This window comes from Bombina bombina, chromosome 1, assembly GCF_027579735.1.
Source record: "Bombina bombina isolate aBomBom1 chromosome 1, aBomBom1.pri, whole genome shotgun sequence".
Lineage (NCBI taxonomy): Eukaryota > Metazoa > Chordata > Amphibia > Anura > Bombinatoridae > Bombina > Bombina bombina.
The window spans coordinates 98,824,574-98,846,249 of NC_069499.1; the positions used below are offsets into that span (position 1 = coordinate 98,824,574).

Below are 21,676 nucleotides of genomic sequence, written 5' to 3' on the forward strand. Positions count from 1 at the left end.
AAAGAGGAAGACCGGAAAACTGAATTGGATCTCAGTTATTCTCCTGTATAATTTAAGCTATGACTCTGGAAATACAACAGCTAGAGCACTAACAAATTCTTCTTGTGGATCCCTGGATCTGGTACAGTATATGGTAAGTTTGTGGACTAAACTAGAGGCATGAGGTCTAGTCTGAGAGACCCTATTGTCTCACAATCTGGTAAAAAAGAGACCAGTCCCCAATATAAAGTGATAGTCGACTGAGGTAAACTGCCTCCTAAGTCTGGTAGTGAATTGCAGAAATTGTACAGAGAGTATGCTTACTCAAGAATCTGAAAAAAACTCCTTGTTCTACCTTGATAGCTGATATATACCACAGCTGTGACATTGTCTGACTAAAAAACAAACCCTCTTTCTTTTAAGAAGAGGCCAACTCTGTAGAATCAAAAAGAATTCAAAAATGTTACAGGTAACCTCGCTTTCTGGGGAGACCAAACCCCCAGCGCACTCCAGGACTCCCATACCTTACCCAAATAGTGTCCAAGTGGAACAAAAAAAGGATGGCCCAGAGGAATGGATCGGTGATTTAACCACCAGTACAAAGATTGTTTCAACCAGGAATCCACTGATATAAATGATTGTAAACTTTGCACCAAATATGGTTAAAATAGTAATTATAGTAACCTTTTTAAAGATTCAAGATCCAGAATAGGCCTGAAAATTCCCTTCTTCTTAGGAATAATGAAAAGATTGCAATACAATCCTTAATCCTGTGTCAAATCTGAAAATGGAGATAAGACTCTCATAAGTTCAAGATCCAGACCTAAGTAAAGTAAAGCACCTTCTTTTGGCACATAAGACAAAATCAACCTACCTTTACATGAAGTCTAATCTGTAACCCTGAGAATTTATGTTTAGAACCCAGATATCCTGGACAAGGCCTTCTAAAAAAGGGTTAACCTGTCTTTTAACAGAAATGTATTTAAGTCAAAGGCCATACCATCATGCAAATTTAAAATAGGAGAAAAACTTCTTATTCTGCTTGACCATGTTCCAGATAGGATTGGGTTTCTAGGAAGATCTGGAAGCAACAAGCTTTTGTGAGGAGAAAGATTTTTGGTTACTAAATTGATGACATGAATTAAAACAGCTATATGATGAGGGCGGAGCCAGCAGCGCACAGGAGAGGTTGCAGGTTTTCAGAGCTCCGGCACATCTTTATCTAAGAATGACCTTAGACTGGATTTAAATGCGCAAATAACCTTTAACATTGTAGGATTGTTCATTTAAAGCCTCATCTGGTATCTGGAGGACACTAATCTTAGCTACTTAAGCACTAGTCGTGTGCTAGGTCTGAAAAACCTACTCTGTAACTTCAAAGAAAGTGGCCATTTTACCATCCTCGTGGGAGCACAGTTGTTATGGACGACATCCACTAGACACTTGCCGAGATCAGAAGACTCCTAACCCATCACCAAAAAAAGTTCTCTACAACTTTGAATAGAGCCGTAGATCTAGTGGAGGAATGCGGACTTGTGACAGTGTGGTGTCCGGACCCAGCTGAGGTGAACATTACTGGTGGGGATGTTTTGGGGCCCCAGCATCCCCCCGCGCACTTCTAGTTTTGTATCAGCTGAGGCAGAGACATCTTGTGAGGCTGAGGGGATTAACACTGAGTTTACAACATCCAGCGCGGTCTTCAAGAATCAAACAGGAGAGGATCCCACTCAAATAGATCATCTGGGAAACAAGGCAAGCCATGAGTCTCGAGAGATTTCAAAGTGTTTTGATGTTACTAGCACCGATTATCATCTGGTCGTCCACAGTACTTCCCCAATGGACTTACAAATAAGGATGGCATTGCAACAACTCTCTCTTACACGGAGACAACGCTACCTACTTAATTTCCCCTGGCATAACATGTTTGAGGTACATGTTGAAATGGCATACCTCGGGCTTGAGACACAGATGTGGAGGATGGGTATAGGATAGAAAGGACATGCTATTTTCTAAGCCACCTGGTTTGGCAGCAATACGGTAGACCCTAGATGAACTCTCACACCTGACTGCTTGGCACATTCTTTTTTTTTCTTTTTTCTTTTTTCCCACAGGCCATACTGCTATAAGCAGTATGTAAGACTCACTACACGACCCCTGAAAGATAGATTTTTGGAGCACCTTAGGTCCATTGAAGACCCCCATTCAACAACTCCAGTGTCACTACATTTTACTAGTGTCACTACATTAACACCATTCTGACATTTCCTTATTGGCATTCCAATGCATGCAATTTATTCCCAGACACCGAAGAGGTGGTAATAGAGAAGAAATTCTCAAGAAAAGGGAAGTCTTTTGGATTTTCCAATTGGAAACTGTGGTGCCAAAGGGTTTGAATTCAGAATGGGATATAAAATTATTTGTCAAATAAAAATATTGCTTCATGATACTTTGTATATACATTTCTTTCCCCTTGTGAATATAAAATATTTATTTCCTGTTTCTTTTTATTGCTTGTCTGAATACTGATAATGATAAAATATTATATTATTTATTCATATATGTTTAACAGCCAATAAAAGAATATAGGATTGCATTTGGGGGAAATTAATCTATTAATATTAATTACTGTATGATATTTTGAATGTAAGCATATATTTTACTGTTATCTTGTTGCAAACATTGTTTACACTAAGCATATTCCCTTCTCTACATATATACCTTTATAGTGAGCAGAACACAGGTGTTTCTTAATTCTGCTAAAAGGTCCTTTAATATGATTGGCTGTGAGATAACAGGGCGTTGCCTTACAGGTGTATTTAAATCTAGCCATTTAGACATTTAGCAGGTTGTCATTGATAAAGTTAATTCAGTATTTTCATACGAAACATGTTTGACCTATAACCTGTATACACATGTTTGATGTCAAATAAAGACATTTTTGCTTTTACCAGATCGTCTGGCTGCTGGTTTTGGATATTGAGTTTGCTGTTTCCCCTTTTGTTAAGGTCCTTTGGGAGAGTTGGAGACCGGGTGCCTTCCTGTGCTTGTTGGTTGATGCATCCCTAAATCTCATCTGGGCTCACCCTGGTTAAGTGGCTGGACTTTGTACTTTGCTGTGGATACTGCTGACTTTTGCAATAAGTTACTCAGGTTTTGTGTAACAGGTGCTCTAGGATGCTAGTCTTTATAATGGTATGGTTACACACAAAGGTCATTACACCCAATCAGAGTATACATGAGGACTGTCATCCATATTACTGAGCCAGTGAGCTGCAAAGTTAAGAATATATACTTTTCCTCTATGAATATTAGGCCTGCTTAATAGGAGTAAAACCTCATGTAATTAAATACCATAGAGCCCACTAGTAACAGGCATGATATGATTATTGTTCGATCCTGAACCTAAGGGTTAGATAATCTATCCTAGTTCTCAGGGACAACATACAAAGCCATACTAGTTTAATGTACTCTCCTACCACAATTCATACCTTTTGGTCCTACTCAAAGGTCATACACACTACTATTTGGTGATAACTATTTGCTTGCTAGAAGATTCCTTCTATTGCTTTTATTTGTTCCTCCTATAAGCATAAGTGGATATAATGGTAAATGATGGTCTGGAACTTTTATATTCACGCTAACCGCCGAATATAGAATGGAACCAATAGTTTAAAATGAGTGCTGAGACTCCCTACTTATCTTTCCTTTTGGATGGCTATCTTAACACTACTGTTGCCACTGTGCTACTAACTAGCTATTTTAGAAGCTTACTCTTGTTGCACTGTGTTGAACATTTACTGAAAGTTTTCATATATATTTGGTTGCACTATTTGCCAGTCTTCTTAAGTTCTCGTTATTACACCAAATTGCATATCTTTGAATGTAGCAACGCAGCTCTCAACATATCTCATTATCACTGATAATTATTTCTACCTCTGCAATGTGTATTCTTTGTTATTAGTATCATAAATAACTGTATTGTGGTCATAAGCTAACCTAAGTCACATGGTCCTCAATCATTTTAGAAGTAGCCTTGCATAGTTAAAAGTGCTTTATATCTCAGAGGTCTTACTGTAACTGCCACAGTCCATTCTTGCTTATGCCTACAGCTTGCACACTTATGTTAATTTGCCACATCTTAACATAATCAGGCATCCGGTTTCATTTATATAGAGTTCTACATGGATAGCTGTCAGACTATAGAGCTCATTACATTTTCTAAACTTAACCCAAACTGATATATCTATCGATAGGAGTGAGCCAGACCCGAATTTAGCTGTATAGTCCACAAGTATTTTGATAAGTGCTATCTTATCTTAGTGTGTGACATAGTGTGCAAATTTATAACCTGCTGCTGCGACCACTGATATACTGGGACACATAGCCTCATTTCGCAGCCACTGACATGCTTCTAGCACAGGCTGGACCTGCATTACTTATTATGCACTACATCTTAAATAAGCTACATTAACCATGTCAGCTCCGAGAACATAGAACTTGAGGCTCCACTGTACTAGATATAACATCAGTCCTATATGTAATTGGCTTGTCTCTATTTTTCCCTTGGTAACTCATATGCTCATGAGACTTTATGATTATGTCGCCACATAATATGCCTCCTAGACTAGGAGGACTACCTGCATGGTTTCTCTCGCCTATACCACAACCCCATTAATCTCTTAATAGTAATTCTTACATTTCACATAGACATTAAAAACTTAAAACCCACATATTGCAAGTTACAAAATTTAAAAAAAAAAAAAAAATATTAGGTGAATCTGTTGGGATCTATAAGTGGTCTCTTTTATTAACATTAGCCTTCCGCTACAGTAGAATTTTCATGTGGATAAGGGCCCAAAAGTGACCCTTTATATGAGAAGGAAGACTTAGATTTATACTGGCATGATCATACTATGTCCCTAGGCAGCATTACTTAAGCTAAAACTCCTTGTTATATTGATATTTGATTTTGTTCCTCTCACTTGGATTTATAATCTGTAAGATATGGGATAAGTTATGTAATAGGTGTTTGCTTTTGAGACTATTTGTGTAATGCTTTAACTCTATGTTTGCATGTCAAATTTTACCTCAAAAAACAAAACAAAAACAAAACAGCTATATGATTTACCCTTTTCTCTAGACTTTGAGTCTATAGTAGAAAAACTCCTTTTCCCACTGTTAATGTGGGAAAAGAAGCATCCAGACCAGGACCAAATAATAGTTTTTCCTGGAAAAGGAAAAGATAAAAGTCTACCCTTGGAGACCAGTCTGCCGATCACAATTTCAGCCACAGAGCTCTTTTGTTCAATACTACTGAAGCCATAATTTTAGCATTAATTTGAATTATGTCTATAATGGCATCACAAATAAAAAAAATCACGGATTTTAGACGTTTCAAACTATTTTGATGCTCTTCATCGGAAAAAAACATCTGAAATTAGATCTGACAAAAATAATCACACCAATTGAAGAAGCTGCAGCTACACAAACAATACCAATATCTGGTTTAAACAGAAAATCTGCTTGCCTTAACAACTTTCTATCGAAAGACATTTTACATGCATAGAATCCCCGAAAGAAGTACTATCCTGTAGAGAAATAGTAGTTCTCTTAGTTAGAGTGAAAAACACTACTACTACTTTACTTAGTTAGAGTGAAAAACACTACTACTACTTTACTTTTGTAGTATGTTCACAAAGCTCTATACTACAGGTTAGTAAAGGGAACATCTTTTTAAACTAAGAAGATAAAGTAAAAGAAAATTCCCGGATTTTCAGAAATGGCCTCAGGAACAGGAAATGCATATGAAGGCTTCGCAGAAGAAATAAAAATCAAATCAAGTTGTTTGATAGATTTTTTCTTCAGTTTGTTAAGGGTCTTGGACATATAAAGTACTTAAAAAACTTAAGGTTCAAAAGAAAATAAAATACAGTGCACAAACACAGAGAACTGAGCTGTGAAGCTAACATCAGCAAATACAATGTAATGTAAAGTCTCCTCAATACTAGATCCATAAGTTAATAAAGAGTCTAGGTAGTGAAGGTGGTATATAGTCTGTGTAATAAATGTGTCCCCTGGCTATAATGCCCTGAACATGTACTTGCTTATAGCCTGTGGGCTATATGAGTGCATGAGTGTCATTATTTACCTGAAATGCACCCACTCTACTGTGCTTACCAGCTGCAGAAAAGACTATTTTCAGTAGATAGCCCATTCAGTGTTGTGTAAACATCAACAGAGGATGTAATTATGAACGAAGGGTACCCAAAAAGAAGGAGGCTAAGGGACAGGTCATGGCAACATCTGTGACAGGAATGTGATTAATTCCCATAGGGTGTAATTTTTTTACTACCCAGTACTTTATACTCACCTCTGTCCCAATAGCAGATCTGAGGGGGAAATGGGTGTCAGGTTGGTCTGAGAACCCTTTTCAATGAAGAATCTGGAGCACCACAATTCTTCACCTTCTACTGTGGAGCCAAAGATAAGATTGAGATACTAGAAAGATGGGAGAGATTAAAAACTCTTGGACTGTTGGGTATCTTTGCCTCCTCCTAGTGGCCAGGAGTTGAATCCCAGGAGTAATTGCTAATGGTTTCTTACCACCTTTTAAAAGAAATAGGCCATTTATTCAAACTCTGAAACGTAATATTAGGGCTTAGGAGACAAGTATAGCAGGCTTAGCTGGTCAGAGATTACCAGTAATTTTATTGTCAACATTACAAAATACTACATATGAATGAAATAGATTTGGCATGTAACCTAACTCAAATGAGAAAAGTTATATGTATGTAATAAAAACAGGAATAAGCTTGTACCCAGCTGCCAAAGCCAAATAAAAATGTAAAAACCGGACTCCTGACTCACGCTTTGCCTTTTACCGGACTGTTTTGGTAAATTGTTTAAAGCTTTTGAGATACTGTATATTGATGAGATTCCTGTATCTAGAGGATGAACTTTTTTTTGCAAACTGTTTCATTAAAGGGATGTGAAACCCAATTTTTTTCTTTCATTTTTCAGATAGACCATGCAATTTTAAGCAACTTTCTAATTTACTCCAATTATCAATTTTTCTTCTTTCTCTTGGTATCTTTATTTGAAAAGCAGGAATGTAAGCTTAAAAACAGGCCAATTTTGGTTCAGCACTTGGGTAGCGCTTGCTGATTGGTGGCTAAATGAAAGAAAAATAATGGGTTTTCATATCCCTTTAAGCTATTTATTAGATGTGAACATGTTGAAAACACAGTCGCCTAGATTACGAGTTTTGTCGGTAATGGTGTGCGGTGCTAATGCACAGTTTTCCCTCACCGCTCACCTACAGACAACGCTGGTATTACGGGTTTTTAGAAACCCGGCGTTAGCCGCAAAAAAGTGAGCATAGAGCAAAATTTAGCTCCACATCTCACCTCAATACCAGCGCTGCTTACGTTAGGGGTAAGCATGTAAAACGTGCTCGTGCACGATTTCCCCATAGGAATCAATGGTTCAGAGCCGGCTGAAAATAAACCTTTAAAAACACCTTCAAAAAAGCAGCGTAAAGCTCCTAACGCAGCCCCATTGATTCCTATGGGGAAACACATTTTATGTCTACACCTAACACCCTAACATGAACCCCGAGTCTAAACACCCCTAATATTACACTTATTAACCCCTAATCTGCCGCCCCTGACATCGCCGACACCTGCATAATATTATTAACCACTAATCTGCCGCTCCGGACACCGCCGCCACCTACATTATACTTATGAACCCCTAATCTGCTGCCCCTAACATCGCCGAACCCTACATTATATTTATTAACTCCTAATCTGCCACCCCCAATGTCGCCGCAATCTACCTACACTTATTAACCCCTAATCTGCCGCCCACAAAGTCGCCGCCACTATATTAAAGTTATTAACCCCTAAACCTAAGTCTAACCCTAACACCCCCCTAACTTAAATATAATTTAAATAAATCTAAATAAAATAACTATCATTAACTACATTATTCCTATTTAAAACTAAATACTTACCTATAAAATAAACCCTAAGATAGCTACAATATAACTAATAGTTTGCAACTTTGTATTTATTTTAACTAGGTACAATAGTTAAAGATTTAATAGCTACCTAGTTAAAATAAATTCAAATTTACCTGTAAAATAAATCCTAACCTAAGTTACAATTACACCTAACACTACACTATAATTAAATTAATTACCTAAACTAAATACAATTAAAATTTTTATCTAAAGTATGAAAAAAACAAACACTAAGGGCGCGATCCGATATAGATCGCAGTTTGCGGCGCAAGCGAGGGAACCGGCGTCGCCCGCAGTTTCAGCTCGCAACTCGAGCTATCCCATATAAGTTGCCGTCAGATGCTAACGTGCCGTAAGTCTGACAAACCAGCGATGTCCAGAAATCTGCGCAAGTACAAATTTCTGGCGTCGCCAGTGACTTACGGCACGTTAGAAACTGCCGGCGCCTATAAAACCTGACTAAAGTCTAAAACACCCGCACTGTCTAACACGCCTCCCTAACATAGCCCGCACTGTCTAACACGCCTCCCTAACATAGCCCGACACGTCTAACCCTCTATCCGCTATCCCCCCTCACTATCCTAACAATAAAAAAGCTATTAACCCCTAAACCGCCGCTCCCGTACCCCGCCGCCAGCTATATTATATCTATAACCCCCTAAAGTGAGCCCCTAACACCGCCGCCATCTATATTAAAATTATTAACCCCTAATGTAAGCCCCTTACACCGCCGCCATCTCTATTAAAATGATTAACCCCTAATTTAATCTACCTACCCCGCCGCCAGCTATATTATCTATATTAACCCTAAGTATATTATAGTTAATATAGGTATTACATTATATATATTAACTATATTAACCCTAATTATATTAGGGTTAATATAGTTACTATAGTATTTATATTAACTATATTAACTCTATCTAACCCTAACACCCCTAACTAAATTTATATTAAATTAATCTAATTCATTTATAAACTAAAATATTCCTATTTAAATCTAAATACTTACCTATAAAATAAACCCTAAGATAGCTACAATATAATTAATAATTACATTGTAGCTATGTTAGGGTTAATATTTATTTTACAGGTAAATTGTTAATTATTTTAACTAGGTATAATAGATATTAAATAGTTATTAACTATTTAATATCTACCTAGTTAAAATAATTACCCAATTACCTGTAAAATAAATCCTAACCTAAGTTACAAATACACCTACACTATCAATAAATTTAATAAACTACAAACATCTATCTAAAAATACAATTAAATTAACTAAACTAAATTACAAAAAAAACCAAACACTAAATTACAAAAAATAAAAAAAAGATTACAATATTTTTAAGCTAATTACACCTATTCTATGCCCCCTAATAAAATAATAAACCCCCAAAATAAAAAAAATTCCCTGCCCTATTCTAAATTAAACAAATTTCAAAGCTCTTTACCTTACCAGCCCTTAAAAGGGCCTTTTGTGGGGCATGCCCCAAAGAATTCAGCTCTTTTGCATACAACAAATACAATCCCCCCCCCCATTACAACCCACCACCCACATACCCCTATTCTAAAACCACCCAAACCCCCCTTAAAAAAGCCTAACACTACCCCCCTGAAGATCTCCCTACCTTGTCTTCACCACACCGGGCCGAACTCCTGATCCGATCCGGGCGATGTCTTCCTGCAAGCGGCAAAGAAGAATTCTTCCTCCAGCGATGTCTTCCTCCAAGCGGCAAAGAAGAATTCTTCCTCCGGCGACGTCTTCCTCCAAGCGGCAGCAAAGTCTTCATTCTTCCGGCGGCATCTTCAATCTTCTTTCTTCGCTCCGCCGCCGTGGAGCATCCATCCCGGCCGACTGCTGTACTACGAATGAGGTACCTTTAAATGACGTCATCCAAGATGGCGTCCGCCGAATTCCGATTGGCTGATAGGATTCTATCAGCCAATCGGAATTAAGTTAGAAAAATCTGATTGGCTGATTGAATCAGCCAATCAGATTCAAGTTCAATCCGACTGGCTGATCCAATCAGCCAATCAGATTGAGCTCGCATTCTATTGGCTGTTCCGATCAGCCAATAGAATGCGAGCTCAATCTGATTGGCTGTTCGGATCAGCCAATCGGATTGAACTTGAATCTGATTGGCTGATTCAATCAGCCAATCAGATTTTTCTAACTTAATTCCGATTGGCTGATAGAATCCTATCAGCCAATCGGAATTCGGCGGACGCCATCTTGGATGACGTCATTTAAAGGTACCTCATTCGTAGTACAGCAGTCGGCCGGGATGGATGCTCCGCGGCGGCGGAGCGAAGAAAGAAGATTGAAGATGCCGCCGGAAGAATGAAGACTTTGCTGCCGCTTGGAGGAAGACGTCGCCGGAGGAAGAATTCTTCTTTGCCGCTTGGAGGAAGACATCGCCCGGATCGGATCAGGAGTTCGGCCCGGTGTGGTGAAGACAAGGTAGGGAGATCTTCAGGGGGGTAGTGTTAGGCTTTTTTAAGGGGGGTTTGGGTGGTTTTAGAATAGGGGTATGTGGGTGGTGGGTTGTAATGGGGGGGGGGGGATTGTATTTGTTGTATGCAAAAGAGCTGAATTCTTTGGGGCATGCCCCACAAAAGGCCCTTTTAAGGGCTGGTAAGGTAAAGAGCTTTGAAATTTGTTTAATTTAGAATAGGGCAGGGAATTTTTTTTATTTTGGGGGTTTATTATTTTATTAGGGGGCATAGAATAGGTGTAATTAGCTTAAAAATCTTGTAATCTTTTTTTTATTTTTTGTAATTTAGTGTTTGTTTGTTTTTGTAATTTAGTTTAGTTAATTTAATTGTATTTTTAGATAGATGTTTGTAGTTTATTAAATTTATTGATAGTGTAGGTGTATTTGTAACTTAGGTTAGGATTTATTTTACAGGTAATTGGGTAATTATTTTAACTAGGTAGATATTAAATAGTTAACTATTTAATATCTATTATACCTAGTTAAAATAATTAACAATTTACCTGTAAAATAAATATTAACCCTAACATAGCTACAATGTAATTATTAATTATATTGTAGCTATCTTAGGGTTTATTTTATAGGTAAGTATTTAGATTTAAATAGGAATATTTTAGTTTATAAATGAATTAGATTAATTTAATATAAATTTAGTTAGGGGTGTTAGGGTTAGATAGAGTTAATATAGTTAATATAAATACTATAGTAACTATATTAACTATATTAACCCTAATAGAATTAGGGTTAATATAGTTAATATATATAATGTAATACCTATATTAACTATAATATACTTAGGGTTAATATAGATAATATAGCTGGCGGCGGGGTAGGTAGATTAAATTAGGGGTTAATCATTTTAATAGAGATGGCGGCGGTGTAAGGGGCTTACATTAGGGGTTAATAATATTAATATAGCTGGCGGCGGTATAGGGGGATTAGATTAGGGGTTAATAATTTTTATATAGGTGGCGGCGGTGTAAGGGGTCAGATTAGGGGATAGATAAGGTAGATGGCGGCGGTTTTAGAGGCTCACAGTAGGAGGTTAGTTTATGTAGATGGCGGCGGGGTCCGGGAGCGGCGGTTTAGGGGGTAATAACTTTATTAGGGATTTCGGGGGGGATCGCGGTTGACAGGGAGATAGACATTGCGCATGCGTTAGGTGTTAGGTTTATTTTAGCAGCCAGTTTAGGAAGTTACGGGGCTCCAATAGTCAGCGTAAGGCTTCTTACGGCTGCTTTTTGTGGCGAGGTGAAAATGGAGTAAGTTTTCTCCATTTTCGCCACGTAAGTCCTTACGCTGCATATTGGATACCAAACTGCGCGGGTTTGGTATACCTGCCTATGGCCCAAAAAACTGCGGGCGACGGCAGAAATATACGGGCGTAACTTCTAGGTTACGCCGTATATGTGATACCAAACCCGCGCAAATATTGGCGTCACCGGCTTTTGCGGGCGACGATTTATATCGGATCGACCCCCTGATTACAGAAAATAATAAAATAATTACACGTTTTTTTAAACTAATTACACCTAACCTAATCCCCCTAATAAAATAAAAGAGCCCCCCAAAATAATAAAAAGCCCTACCCTATACTAAATTACAAATAGCCCTTAAAAGAGCCTTTTGCGGGGCATTGCCCCAAAGTAATCAGCTCTATTACCTGTAAAAAAAAAGTACAATACCCCCCAACATTAAAACCCACCACCCACACACCCAACCCTAGTCTAAAACCCACCCAATCCCCCCTTAATAAAACATATTATATCAGCCAATCGGAATTGAAGAAATGCCATCTTGGATGACATCATTTAAAGGAACCTTCATTCTTCAGTTGGACTTCGTTGGAAGACGATGCTCCGCGTCGGATGTCTTGAAAATGGAGCCGCTCCGCGCCGGATGGATGAAGATAGAAGATGCCGCCTGAATGAAGACTTCTGCCCGTCTGGAGGACCACTTCGCCCGGCTTCGTTGAGGACTTCGGCCCGGCTGGGTGAAGACTTCTCAAGGTAGTGTGATCTTCAAGGGGTTAGTGTTAGGTTTTATTAAGGGGGCATTGGGTGGGTTTTAGAGTAGGGGGGGTATTGTACTCTTTTTTACAGGTAATAGAGCTGATTACTTTGGGGCAATGCCCCACAAAAGGCCCTTTTAAGGGCTATTTGTAATTTAGTATAGGGTAGGGCTTATTATTACTTTGGGGGGCTTTTTTATTTTATTAGGCGGATTAGATTAGGTGTAATTAGTTTAAAAAACTTGTAATTATTTTATTATTTTCTGTAACTTAGTGTTTGTTTGTTTTCGTACTTTAGATACATTTTTTTAATTGTATTTAATTGTATTAATTTAGGTAATTAATTTAATTATAGTGTAGTGTTAGGTGTAATTGTAACTTAGGTTAGGATTTATTTTACAGGTACATTTGTCTTTATTTTAACTAGGTTGCTATTAAATAGTTAATAACTATTTATTAACTATTCTACCTAGTTAAAATAAATACAAAGTTGCCTGTAAAATAAAAATAAATCCTAATATAGCTACAATGTAACTATTAGTTATATTGTAGCTATCTTAGGGTTTATTTTATAGGTAAGTATTTAGTTTTAAATAGGAATAATTTAATTAATGATAGTTATTTTATTTAGATTTATTTCTATTATATTTAAGTTAGGGGGTGTTAGGGTTAGGGTTAGACTTAGGTTTAGGGGTTAATACATTTAGTATAGTTGCGGCGACGTTGGGTGCGGCAGATTAGGGGTTAATAAATTAGGTAGGTGTCGGCGATGTTAGGGACGGCAGATTAGGGGTTAATAAAATTTAAGTAGTATTTGCGATGCGGGAGGGCGGCGGTTTAGGGGTTAATATATTTTTATAGTGGCGGCGATGTCCGGTTCGGCAGATTAAGGGTTAAAACATTTTTATTATTATTTGCGATGTGGGGGGGGGGCCTCGGTTTAGGGGTTAATAGGTAGTTTATGGGTGTTAGTGTACTTTTTAGCACTTTACTACGGCGTTAGCCCATAAAACTCTTAACTACTGACTTTTAAATGCGGTACCAGGCTTGACAGGAGAGGGTGTACCGCTCACTTTTTGGAAGACTCGTAATACCGGCGTTATTCAAGTCCCATTGAAAATGTAGGATACGCAATTTACGTAAATGGATTTGCGGTATTACCGAGTCTGGCCAAAAAAGTGAGCGGTACACCTGTCATTTCAAGACTCGTAATACCAGCGTTAGAAAAAAAGCAGCGTTGGGACCTGTCAACACTGCTTTTTAAGGCTAACGCAAGACTCGTAATCTCGCCGAGTATAACCACAGCTTGGTTTTGTTTTGCATGTATGGTTAATTTGCTAAAATGTACACAGAGCATGCATAATACTTTCTGTATGGGTGTAACGGTCTCTCTCTGTAACATGCACTTCTTATATAGCAATAAAGTTTATATATAAAAAAAATTTATTATGAATTATTTAAATTATGATAAAGGAAACACAGTATAAAACAACACATTTTAGTTAGAATCCCAGCAACCTGCTGGAGAAGTCATGGATGATCAAATCTTTATTTACAAGAATACTTTACATTGTAGCAAACAGAAATCTAGAACGAAAATTGATTTGCTGTCTACAGAAGTATTAGGACCAGTGGCATATTTAGCTTTTATGCTGCCCTAGGCATTACAAATCTGGTACCTCTTAAATTACCCACATCCAATATGTATACTTTATTTTTGCCTGATATATTCTCACAACCTGAGGCCAGGGATGTATGGAGGGGTTATGCACCCCCCTCCCCCCACTAGACAAACAGCAATCGTTAATTTCTTATAAAGTTAAAAAATATTTAGGGGCATAGACATAAAAAAGAGCCATAAATGTACATTGTAACAAACTTTCTCACTAAACATTGTATTTAGTACAACTTATTGCAAAATGTAGGCTGTTCAATTATTTGCATTTCTTCTATTCCTGATTCCTGATGAAATAAAAATATGAGATTACACACATGCACAATCCCTTTACCATTCATCAACAATTATCTGAAAGGAGACAGATAATTGTTGACCTACAGGGGAAAGAGACATACAAAATATATAAAAAGTTAAAATACCAGTAAGCACAATCAGTTTAGTTATCTATGTTTCTTTTTTGCTACTATTGGTCCACGAGCACTTGTTAGGTCAATGTCATAATGAACTTCACTAAGAACAAGGATATTTTATCCCAAAACCTGAGAGCATCTGCCAGTAGATTGAGACTGGTCCATAGATGGACCTCTTAACAATGACCACAAAATATATATCACAATCAACACAAAAATGATTGCTGAAACATAAAATTATTATTTTGTGACCTGAATACATCTGAAAACCAGTGGTTTGTGAATATAAGTAGGGCAATCTATAAGCTCAAACCCAGAAGTATCAATGATCTTGAATTGTGCATGGTGGAGCAGTCCAAGATCCCTCTAAAAGGTTAAGTGCCGTTATCTACCTAAAGTAAGGGTTCTCAATAATATCGATTTATAGGTATGAATTCTTTTTTTGTGCCAGAAGAACATAACTCTTTAGTATCTAAATCTCTGACTTACTTGGAAATGTAAAAGGTGCCAAGTAGTTTGACTCATTCTCTTCTTGGAAATCGTCTTTATCCACATGCAAAGTCCCATTCTCAATCAACTGCTGCTTCCCATCCAGGGTTGTCATACTCAACCCATTGGCAGATTGGAGGAGTCGTTGCCTCTATAAGGGAACAAGCACAAAATTTTCAGATTCCTATGACTGCTATTAGCGGAAAAGGAAAATGAGACGCTCTTTGAACTACTGGGGCAAAGAATTTCCATGAACTATTTGCTTTTTTAATTTACCAAAACGCTTTATTGATTGGATCATTCCAAATAAAGTCATGACGGGTTTCCTTTGTCTGCCATAATGAGGTTTAGTAATCTATTTACTATGCATAACCCCATAATCTTCTCTGAACAATAACTCTTGACAATTAAAAATGTTCTTCATAAATACAAAGAGGAATAAGACCCTATAATTATCCAATGTACAGGTAGCCCTCAGTTTACGCCGGGGTTAGGTTCCAGAAGGAATGGTTGTAAATTGAAACCGTTGTAAACTGAAACCTAGTTTATAATGTAAGTCAATGAGAAGTGAGGGAGATAGGTTCCAGGCCCTTATCAAAATTGTCATAAGTAACACCTAATACATTATTTTAAAAGCTTTGAAATGAAGACTTTAAATGCTAAACAGCATTATATACCTAATAAAATAATCACACAACACAGAATATAAAATTAAACTAAGTTAAATGAACAAAAACATTTGCTAAACAGCATTATAAACCTAATAAAATAATCACACAACACAGACTTCACTTGCATTTCTCTGCAAACAGTTCTTTCTATGCATTCCAATCTGGACTGAGTTATAGACAGGAAGATCTTGTTCTTTTGAAATCTGCTCTATAGCTCAGATCTGGTTAAACTGATTAATTTCAGCTTGCTTGGCTTTACTGCAACACAAGCAGACAGCTCCACCTACTGGCTATTTTAATAAATGCACTGCTTCTCAATGCTTTTCAATAGCAGTCACATGACTGGAAAAAAAGGTTGTTATTATGAAACGGTGTAAATTGAACCGTTGTAAAACGAGGGCCACCTGTATTTAATCAGTGCTATTTTCACAATCTCGCCTTATTAGCAACTATTGAGGTAACTAAATTCCTGTAAAATATTTCACTTGAATAGTGATACATTGCACCGTTCTGAGTGACTTATGTTTGGGGGAAAAAATCCCATGGTAGATTCAGAAGTTTAAATTAAATGTACTATTATACAGCTGGCGTTGAGGGTCATTTTAGACAGAAGAAACTTTCTTCAGCAATTTGTATTTGGAAAATTAAAATTCTGTTTGTTTGCTATTGTCAGTGTGAAGGGGATTTAGATTAAAGTGAACTACATCATTGAAAGCCCATGAACACTAAAATAAAGTATTACACACATATATACACGTTTTAATACAAATATATCATATTAATAAAAATGTTTTAAAAGGGATATGGTAAATGGCAAAGTGTTTGACAAGAAAGGGCTCCAATATTTTTTGAATGTGTAAATGTGTGCACATATACATACAGTATATATATATATATATATATATATATATATATATATATATATATATATATATATGTATTTTTATATATATCACTGCTTGAAAATTGTGAGATTTGTAACTGATGTCAGAGCAGCGAGTGATGAAATCAGCTTCATGTAAATCAATAGAGCTGCTTTTGTCTTGCAACAGTTAAAGGGTCATGAAACCCAAATTTTTGTCTTTCATGATTCAGATAGAGCATGCAATTTTAAACAACTTTCCAATTTACTTCTATTATCTAATTTGTTTTATTCTCTTGGTATCCTTTATTAAAAAAACAGGCTCGGGAGCTTGGAGCTAGCTGCTGATTGGTGGCTGAACTTGCATGCCCATTTTCATTGGCTTACAAATGTGTCCAGCTAACTCACAGGAGTGCATTGCTGCTTCTTCAATAAAAGATACCAAGAGAATGAAGCAAAATTGATATCAGTAAATTGGAAACTTGATTAAAAATGTATAATCTGAATCATGAAAAATGTTCTGTTTCATGTCTCTTTAACTTCCTGCAGCACAGAATGACTTCCATTGTCCAGGATTCCAAAATGTTTTAAAAACATAATAAACCAAAGAGAATGAAAGTGAAAAAATAGCTTCTGTAAAACAATCCACACTTAGAAAACTTGGAACATAAAAATAAAAACAAAAGACAATAAAAATTAACCCTGCAAAAAGGTTAAACACATAGGGGCATATTTATCAAATCAAAGACCGCTGCTCCATAACCTGTCCCCCTGCGGCGGTCAGACATCACCGGAAATCAACCCGATCCTATACGATCGGGTTGATTGACATCCCCTGCTAGCGCCGATTGGCCGCGAATCTGCAGGGGGCGGCATTGCACCAGCAGTTCACAAGAACTGCTGGTGCAATGATAAATGCCGACAGCTTATGCTGTCGGCATTTATCGATATGCAGCGGACATGATCTGTAATATCGGATCATGTCCGCTCGCACCTTCTTAAATAGGCCCCTTTAAAAACCTCTTGGGACCTGCAAAGCCCTTTGGGTTCTGAGCAGAAACTGACAATGATCACATGATTATGGTTTGTACAATATTTAACACTGGGTGGTTTATATACAGGGTTTTTATGTTGTGTAGTGTGATGCACCTTAGATAAGAATCCAATTTACATTCCATTAATAAATAAATGTTTAAAACCATTTCAGTAACCTACATTTGATCAGCCACAAGGAAGGCCAGCTGTCACACATGGATTTAATTAAATCTGCCTACAAAGCTGTTATCCAGTGAGATTCAGAAACAGCCTTGTTCCTGCCCAATGCGAAAATGCTTATGGCCAACTGACAATGGGAAAGATTCCAAGTGGGTCATTATTTCATTGCTATGCTATTTGTGTTGTATTTGCTATATAGATATGGCATACTAAATGCTGTCTGCTATTTATTATTGACCTTTGAAAGGTTTCACAGTTTATTTTTCATGAAAACATAGATTTTAAGTATCACAGGAAAAACTTTAAGGCTTAAAGGGACATTAAAGTACTGAGCACAACTACCCTATAATAGTAACTACCTACTATGTCATTGTATTTCATCCTGTTCCTGTAGTTCTTTTCAAATCTGTTCTCCTGTTTTAATAGCTTAAAAGTGCCAGCCACTGAAGCTCCGCCTCTTTGTACTGGGGGTTGCCATCTTGGATCTCAGGTATTTTCATAGCCTTTTACAGAAGCTGTGCACACTGACAGATCAGTAATATTGCCTATTTTTTTTACAGCTGTAATATGCTGCACGTTAGGGTGCATGGCAATGTGATTACATTTTTTCTTAAAGCTGTCTGTGTATTGCATTTTAAATAATTCACAGATAATGGGTCAGATTCACAAATCTCCATCATGCTCAATTAGTGCCCCTTCTTAACATAAATCATATTAGTGAACTCCCCTTAATATACACAGATACACAGTACCCGAGGTAACAATTGACTTTAAAATAATCCCTGAGAGGCCTGATAATATGGTTGAGATATTTTATTGAATCTCTCCACATTCAGCCCCAATAGTACAATTACAATTTAGGTACTGCTTGATAGTATACATTTTGTTTGACACTATGGAGGTAAATACATCACCTGAGATTGAGAGGGAACCTACAAAAAAGAAGCCACAATTAAAAAAAAAAAAAAAAAAAAAAAACTGACCTAAAGGGACACTAAACCCAATTTTCTTTTATGATTCAGAGCATGCAATTTTAAGCAACTTTCTAATTTACTCCTATTATCAATTTTTCTTCATTCTCTTGCTATCTTTATTTTAAAAGAAGGAATGTAAAGTTTAGGAGCCAGCCCAGTTTAGGTTCAGCACCCTGGATAGTGCTTTCCTATTGGTGGCTATATTTAGCCACCAATAAGCAAGCATAACCCAGGTTCTGAACAAAAAATGGTCTGGCTCCTAAGCTTTACATTCCTGCTTATTAAATAAAGATAGAAGTAAATTAGAAAGTTGCTTAAAATTGCATGCTCTGTCTGAATCATTAAAAAAAAGGGCTTAGTATCCCTTTAAGTAACCATTAATCTTAGTTTTGTATATTGGAAACATATACGGTGGAAATAAATTTCTCCAATGTATTGGGCTATTTTTGGTATAAACTAATTCTAAATTAATTACAATCTATCAGAGATTTGCTCGCTAAATAAATAGTTGGTTTCCTCCTGAATTGGTCAAGTTTCTCAAGTAATCACCATGCAAAATGTTATTTGTCTGTTAAAAGCCTGCAAACGGCTTTTTAACAGAAAAGCTCTCGTAAAGGACTTTTTGTGTTAAGTACCTATTCTCGAAATAGAAACTGAGAAGTCATCCAAAATTGACAGAAACAGGGTACGTCGCTGGTCATTAAAGGGTTAATAAACATCAACAATAAATATTGTAAAATAAAAACAATATTTCAGAATGTTTCAAAGTGACAGTAGGTTCCTATGAAACTAGGGATGAGCGAATGTGTAAATTTCCGAATTTGAATGTTGAAAAGAACGAATATTCTTAAAAATTCTATAATCGAATGCTATTTACAGTTTTCGAATGTCACTTTCGAATTTGAATGTTTATAATTATATCGAATGTCCACATTCGAAATTTCGAATTTAACATTCTATTTAACAAATGTGGTAGGGCGGGAATCTAGTAAATACATAAATATTGCATAATTCGAATATTACATTTAAAGAAAGCATTAGAAATACTATTACAAACATATAAATTTGAATTTTTCGAATTCGAATATTGCATAATTCAAATATTACATTTAAAGAAAGCATTAGAAATACTATTACAAATATAAATTCAAATTTTTCGAAACTAATATTTTCGAATGTAATCGTAAAATTTCAAAATCGAACATTCGAAAATCGATTCGAACGAATGTGTTTAAATTCGTTTCATTTTTTCGAATGTTGCCTATATGAAACCCACGATTGCATGATCCAGTTTTAAAACCCAGTTATGAAGACGCCTGTAGTGTTACTGACTAATACAACATTGCAAGTGTGAGCTTGAATAAAAAATATTCAAAAACACATTCACCAAGATTACAAGTTGTGCGCTAAACCTGGTGCGTAAATAGCGCTGCCATTACAAGTTACAGAAAAACCTTCTTGTGTTGTGCGTTATGGTGCGATAATCTCCATACCGCACAAAAGCTAAGGCCTGACTTAACGTGCTCATGCACGTTTTCCCACATTGACATCAATGGAGAAAAAGTGTTAGAAAAAAACTAACACCTGCGATAGCGGAATGGCGAACGCTATAACACATTCCCCATTGATGTCTATGGGGAAAAGAAAGCTATGTAAAAACCTAACACCCTAACATAAACCCCTAGTCTAAATACCCCTAATCCGCCGTCCCCTGACATTGCCGATACTAAATAAAGTTATTAACCCCTAAGCCGCCATCCCAACACTAAATAAACATATTAACCCCTAAACCAGCCCCCCACATCGCAACTACTATAATAAAGCTATTAACCCCATAAACCACCGGCCCCCCACATCGCAACACACTAAATTAACCTAACACCCCCTAACTTTAAATTAAACTTACAATATAACTACCATAACATAAATAAAAACCTGTGAATTAAAAAACCTAAGCTTAAACTATACAATAACCTAACATTACTATTTTAAAAATTAAATTAAAGGAAAAATTAAAAAAAAAACGAAGTTACAAAATTTTAAAATCCTAACACTAAGAACAAATTAAATAAAACTAACATTACAAAAAAAAAACACTAAAATTACGAAAAAAAAAAAAAAAAAACCTAACGTTACCAAAATAACAAAGACTAAAATTCTGAAAAATAAAAAACCACTAACATTACAATATAAAAGGGGTACCTTGCATTCAATCTTCAGTGTACGACAGACAATCGCATGAATAGGATCCACGTTGCTGAAGACCGCTGCCGCTGAAGAGGACCAGCACTATGGATGAGGGCCAGCACTCCGGATCCGCGCATCGCCACACCTCCGGGAAGAAGATAGAAGATGGTGCCATCTTGGAAGAAGATCTTCGCCACCTGGATGAAGACTTTGCTCTGCCTGGACTTCCGGACTTCAGGAACGGTGAGTACATTTTCTGGGGTTAGTGTTTGCTTTTTTTAATTTTTTTGCAGTGTTTTTTTTTTTAATTAGATTACAGATTCTTTTTTATTTTTTGATGGGCACTAAAAAGGTGATTGACCTTTTAAGGGCAATGCCCATACAAATGCCCCTTTAAGGGCAATGGATAGCTTAGGTTATTTTTATTTATTTTTATTTTTGGGGGTTGGTTGGGTGGTGGGTTTTACTGTTAGTGGGTACTTTGTCATTTTCTTTAGGTAAAATAGCTGATTGCTTCAGGGCAATGCTCTACAAAAGACCATTTTAAAAAAGCTTTTTATTGTATTGGCAGGATCTCATCACGATATGTTACCTTTGTGTGTAATGTAAACATTTTTTTGTGTGAATATTGTAAACCTGTGAAATGCATAATAAAGCTTCTTTGAAAACCAAAAAAAAA

At 36.6% G+C, this 21,676-nt stretch overlaps 1 protein-coding gene across 1 annotated transcript in view; it reads right to left on the minus strand.

Annotated features, from left to right (window-relative positions):
- The window catches only part of SLC24A4 (solute carrier family 24 member 4), a 446,930-nt gene that overhangs the window by 55,319 nt on the left and 369,935 nt on the right, over positions 1–21,676 (minus strand). Inside the window, exon 12 of the mRNA XM_053697542.1 lies at positions 15,089–15,239. Coding sequence (XP_053553517.1) covers positions 15,089–15,239 — 151 coding nt within the window. The remainder of the gene's footprint in view (positions 1–15,088; positions 15,240–21,676) is intronic.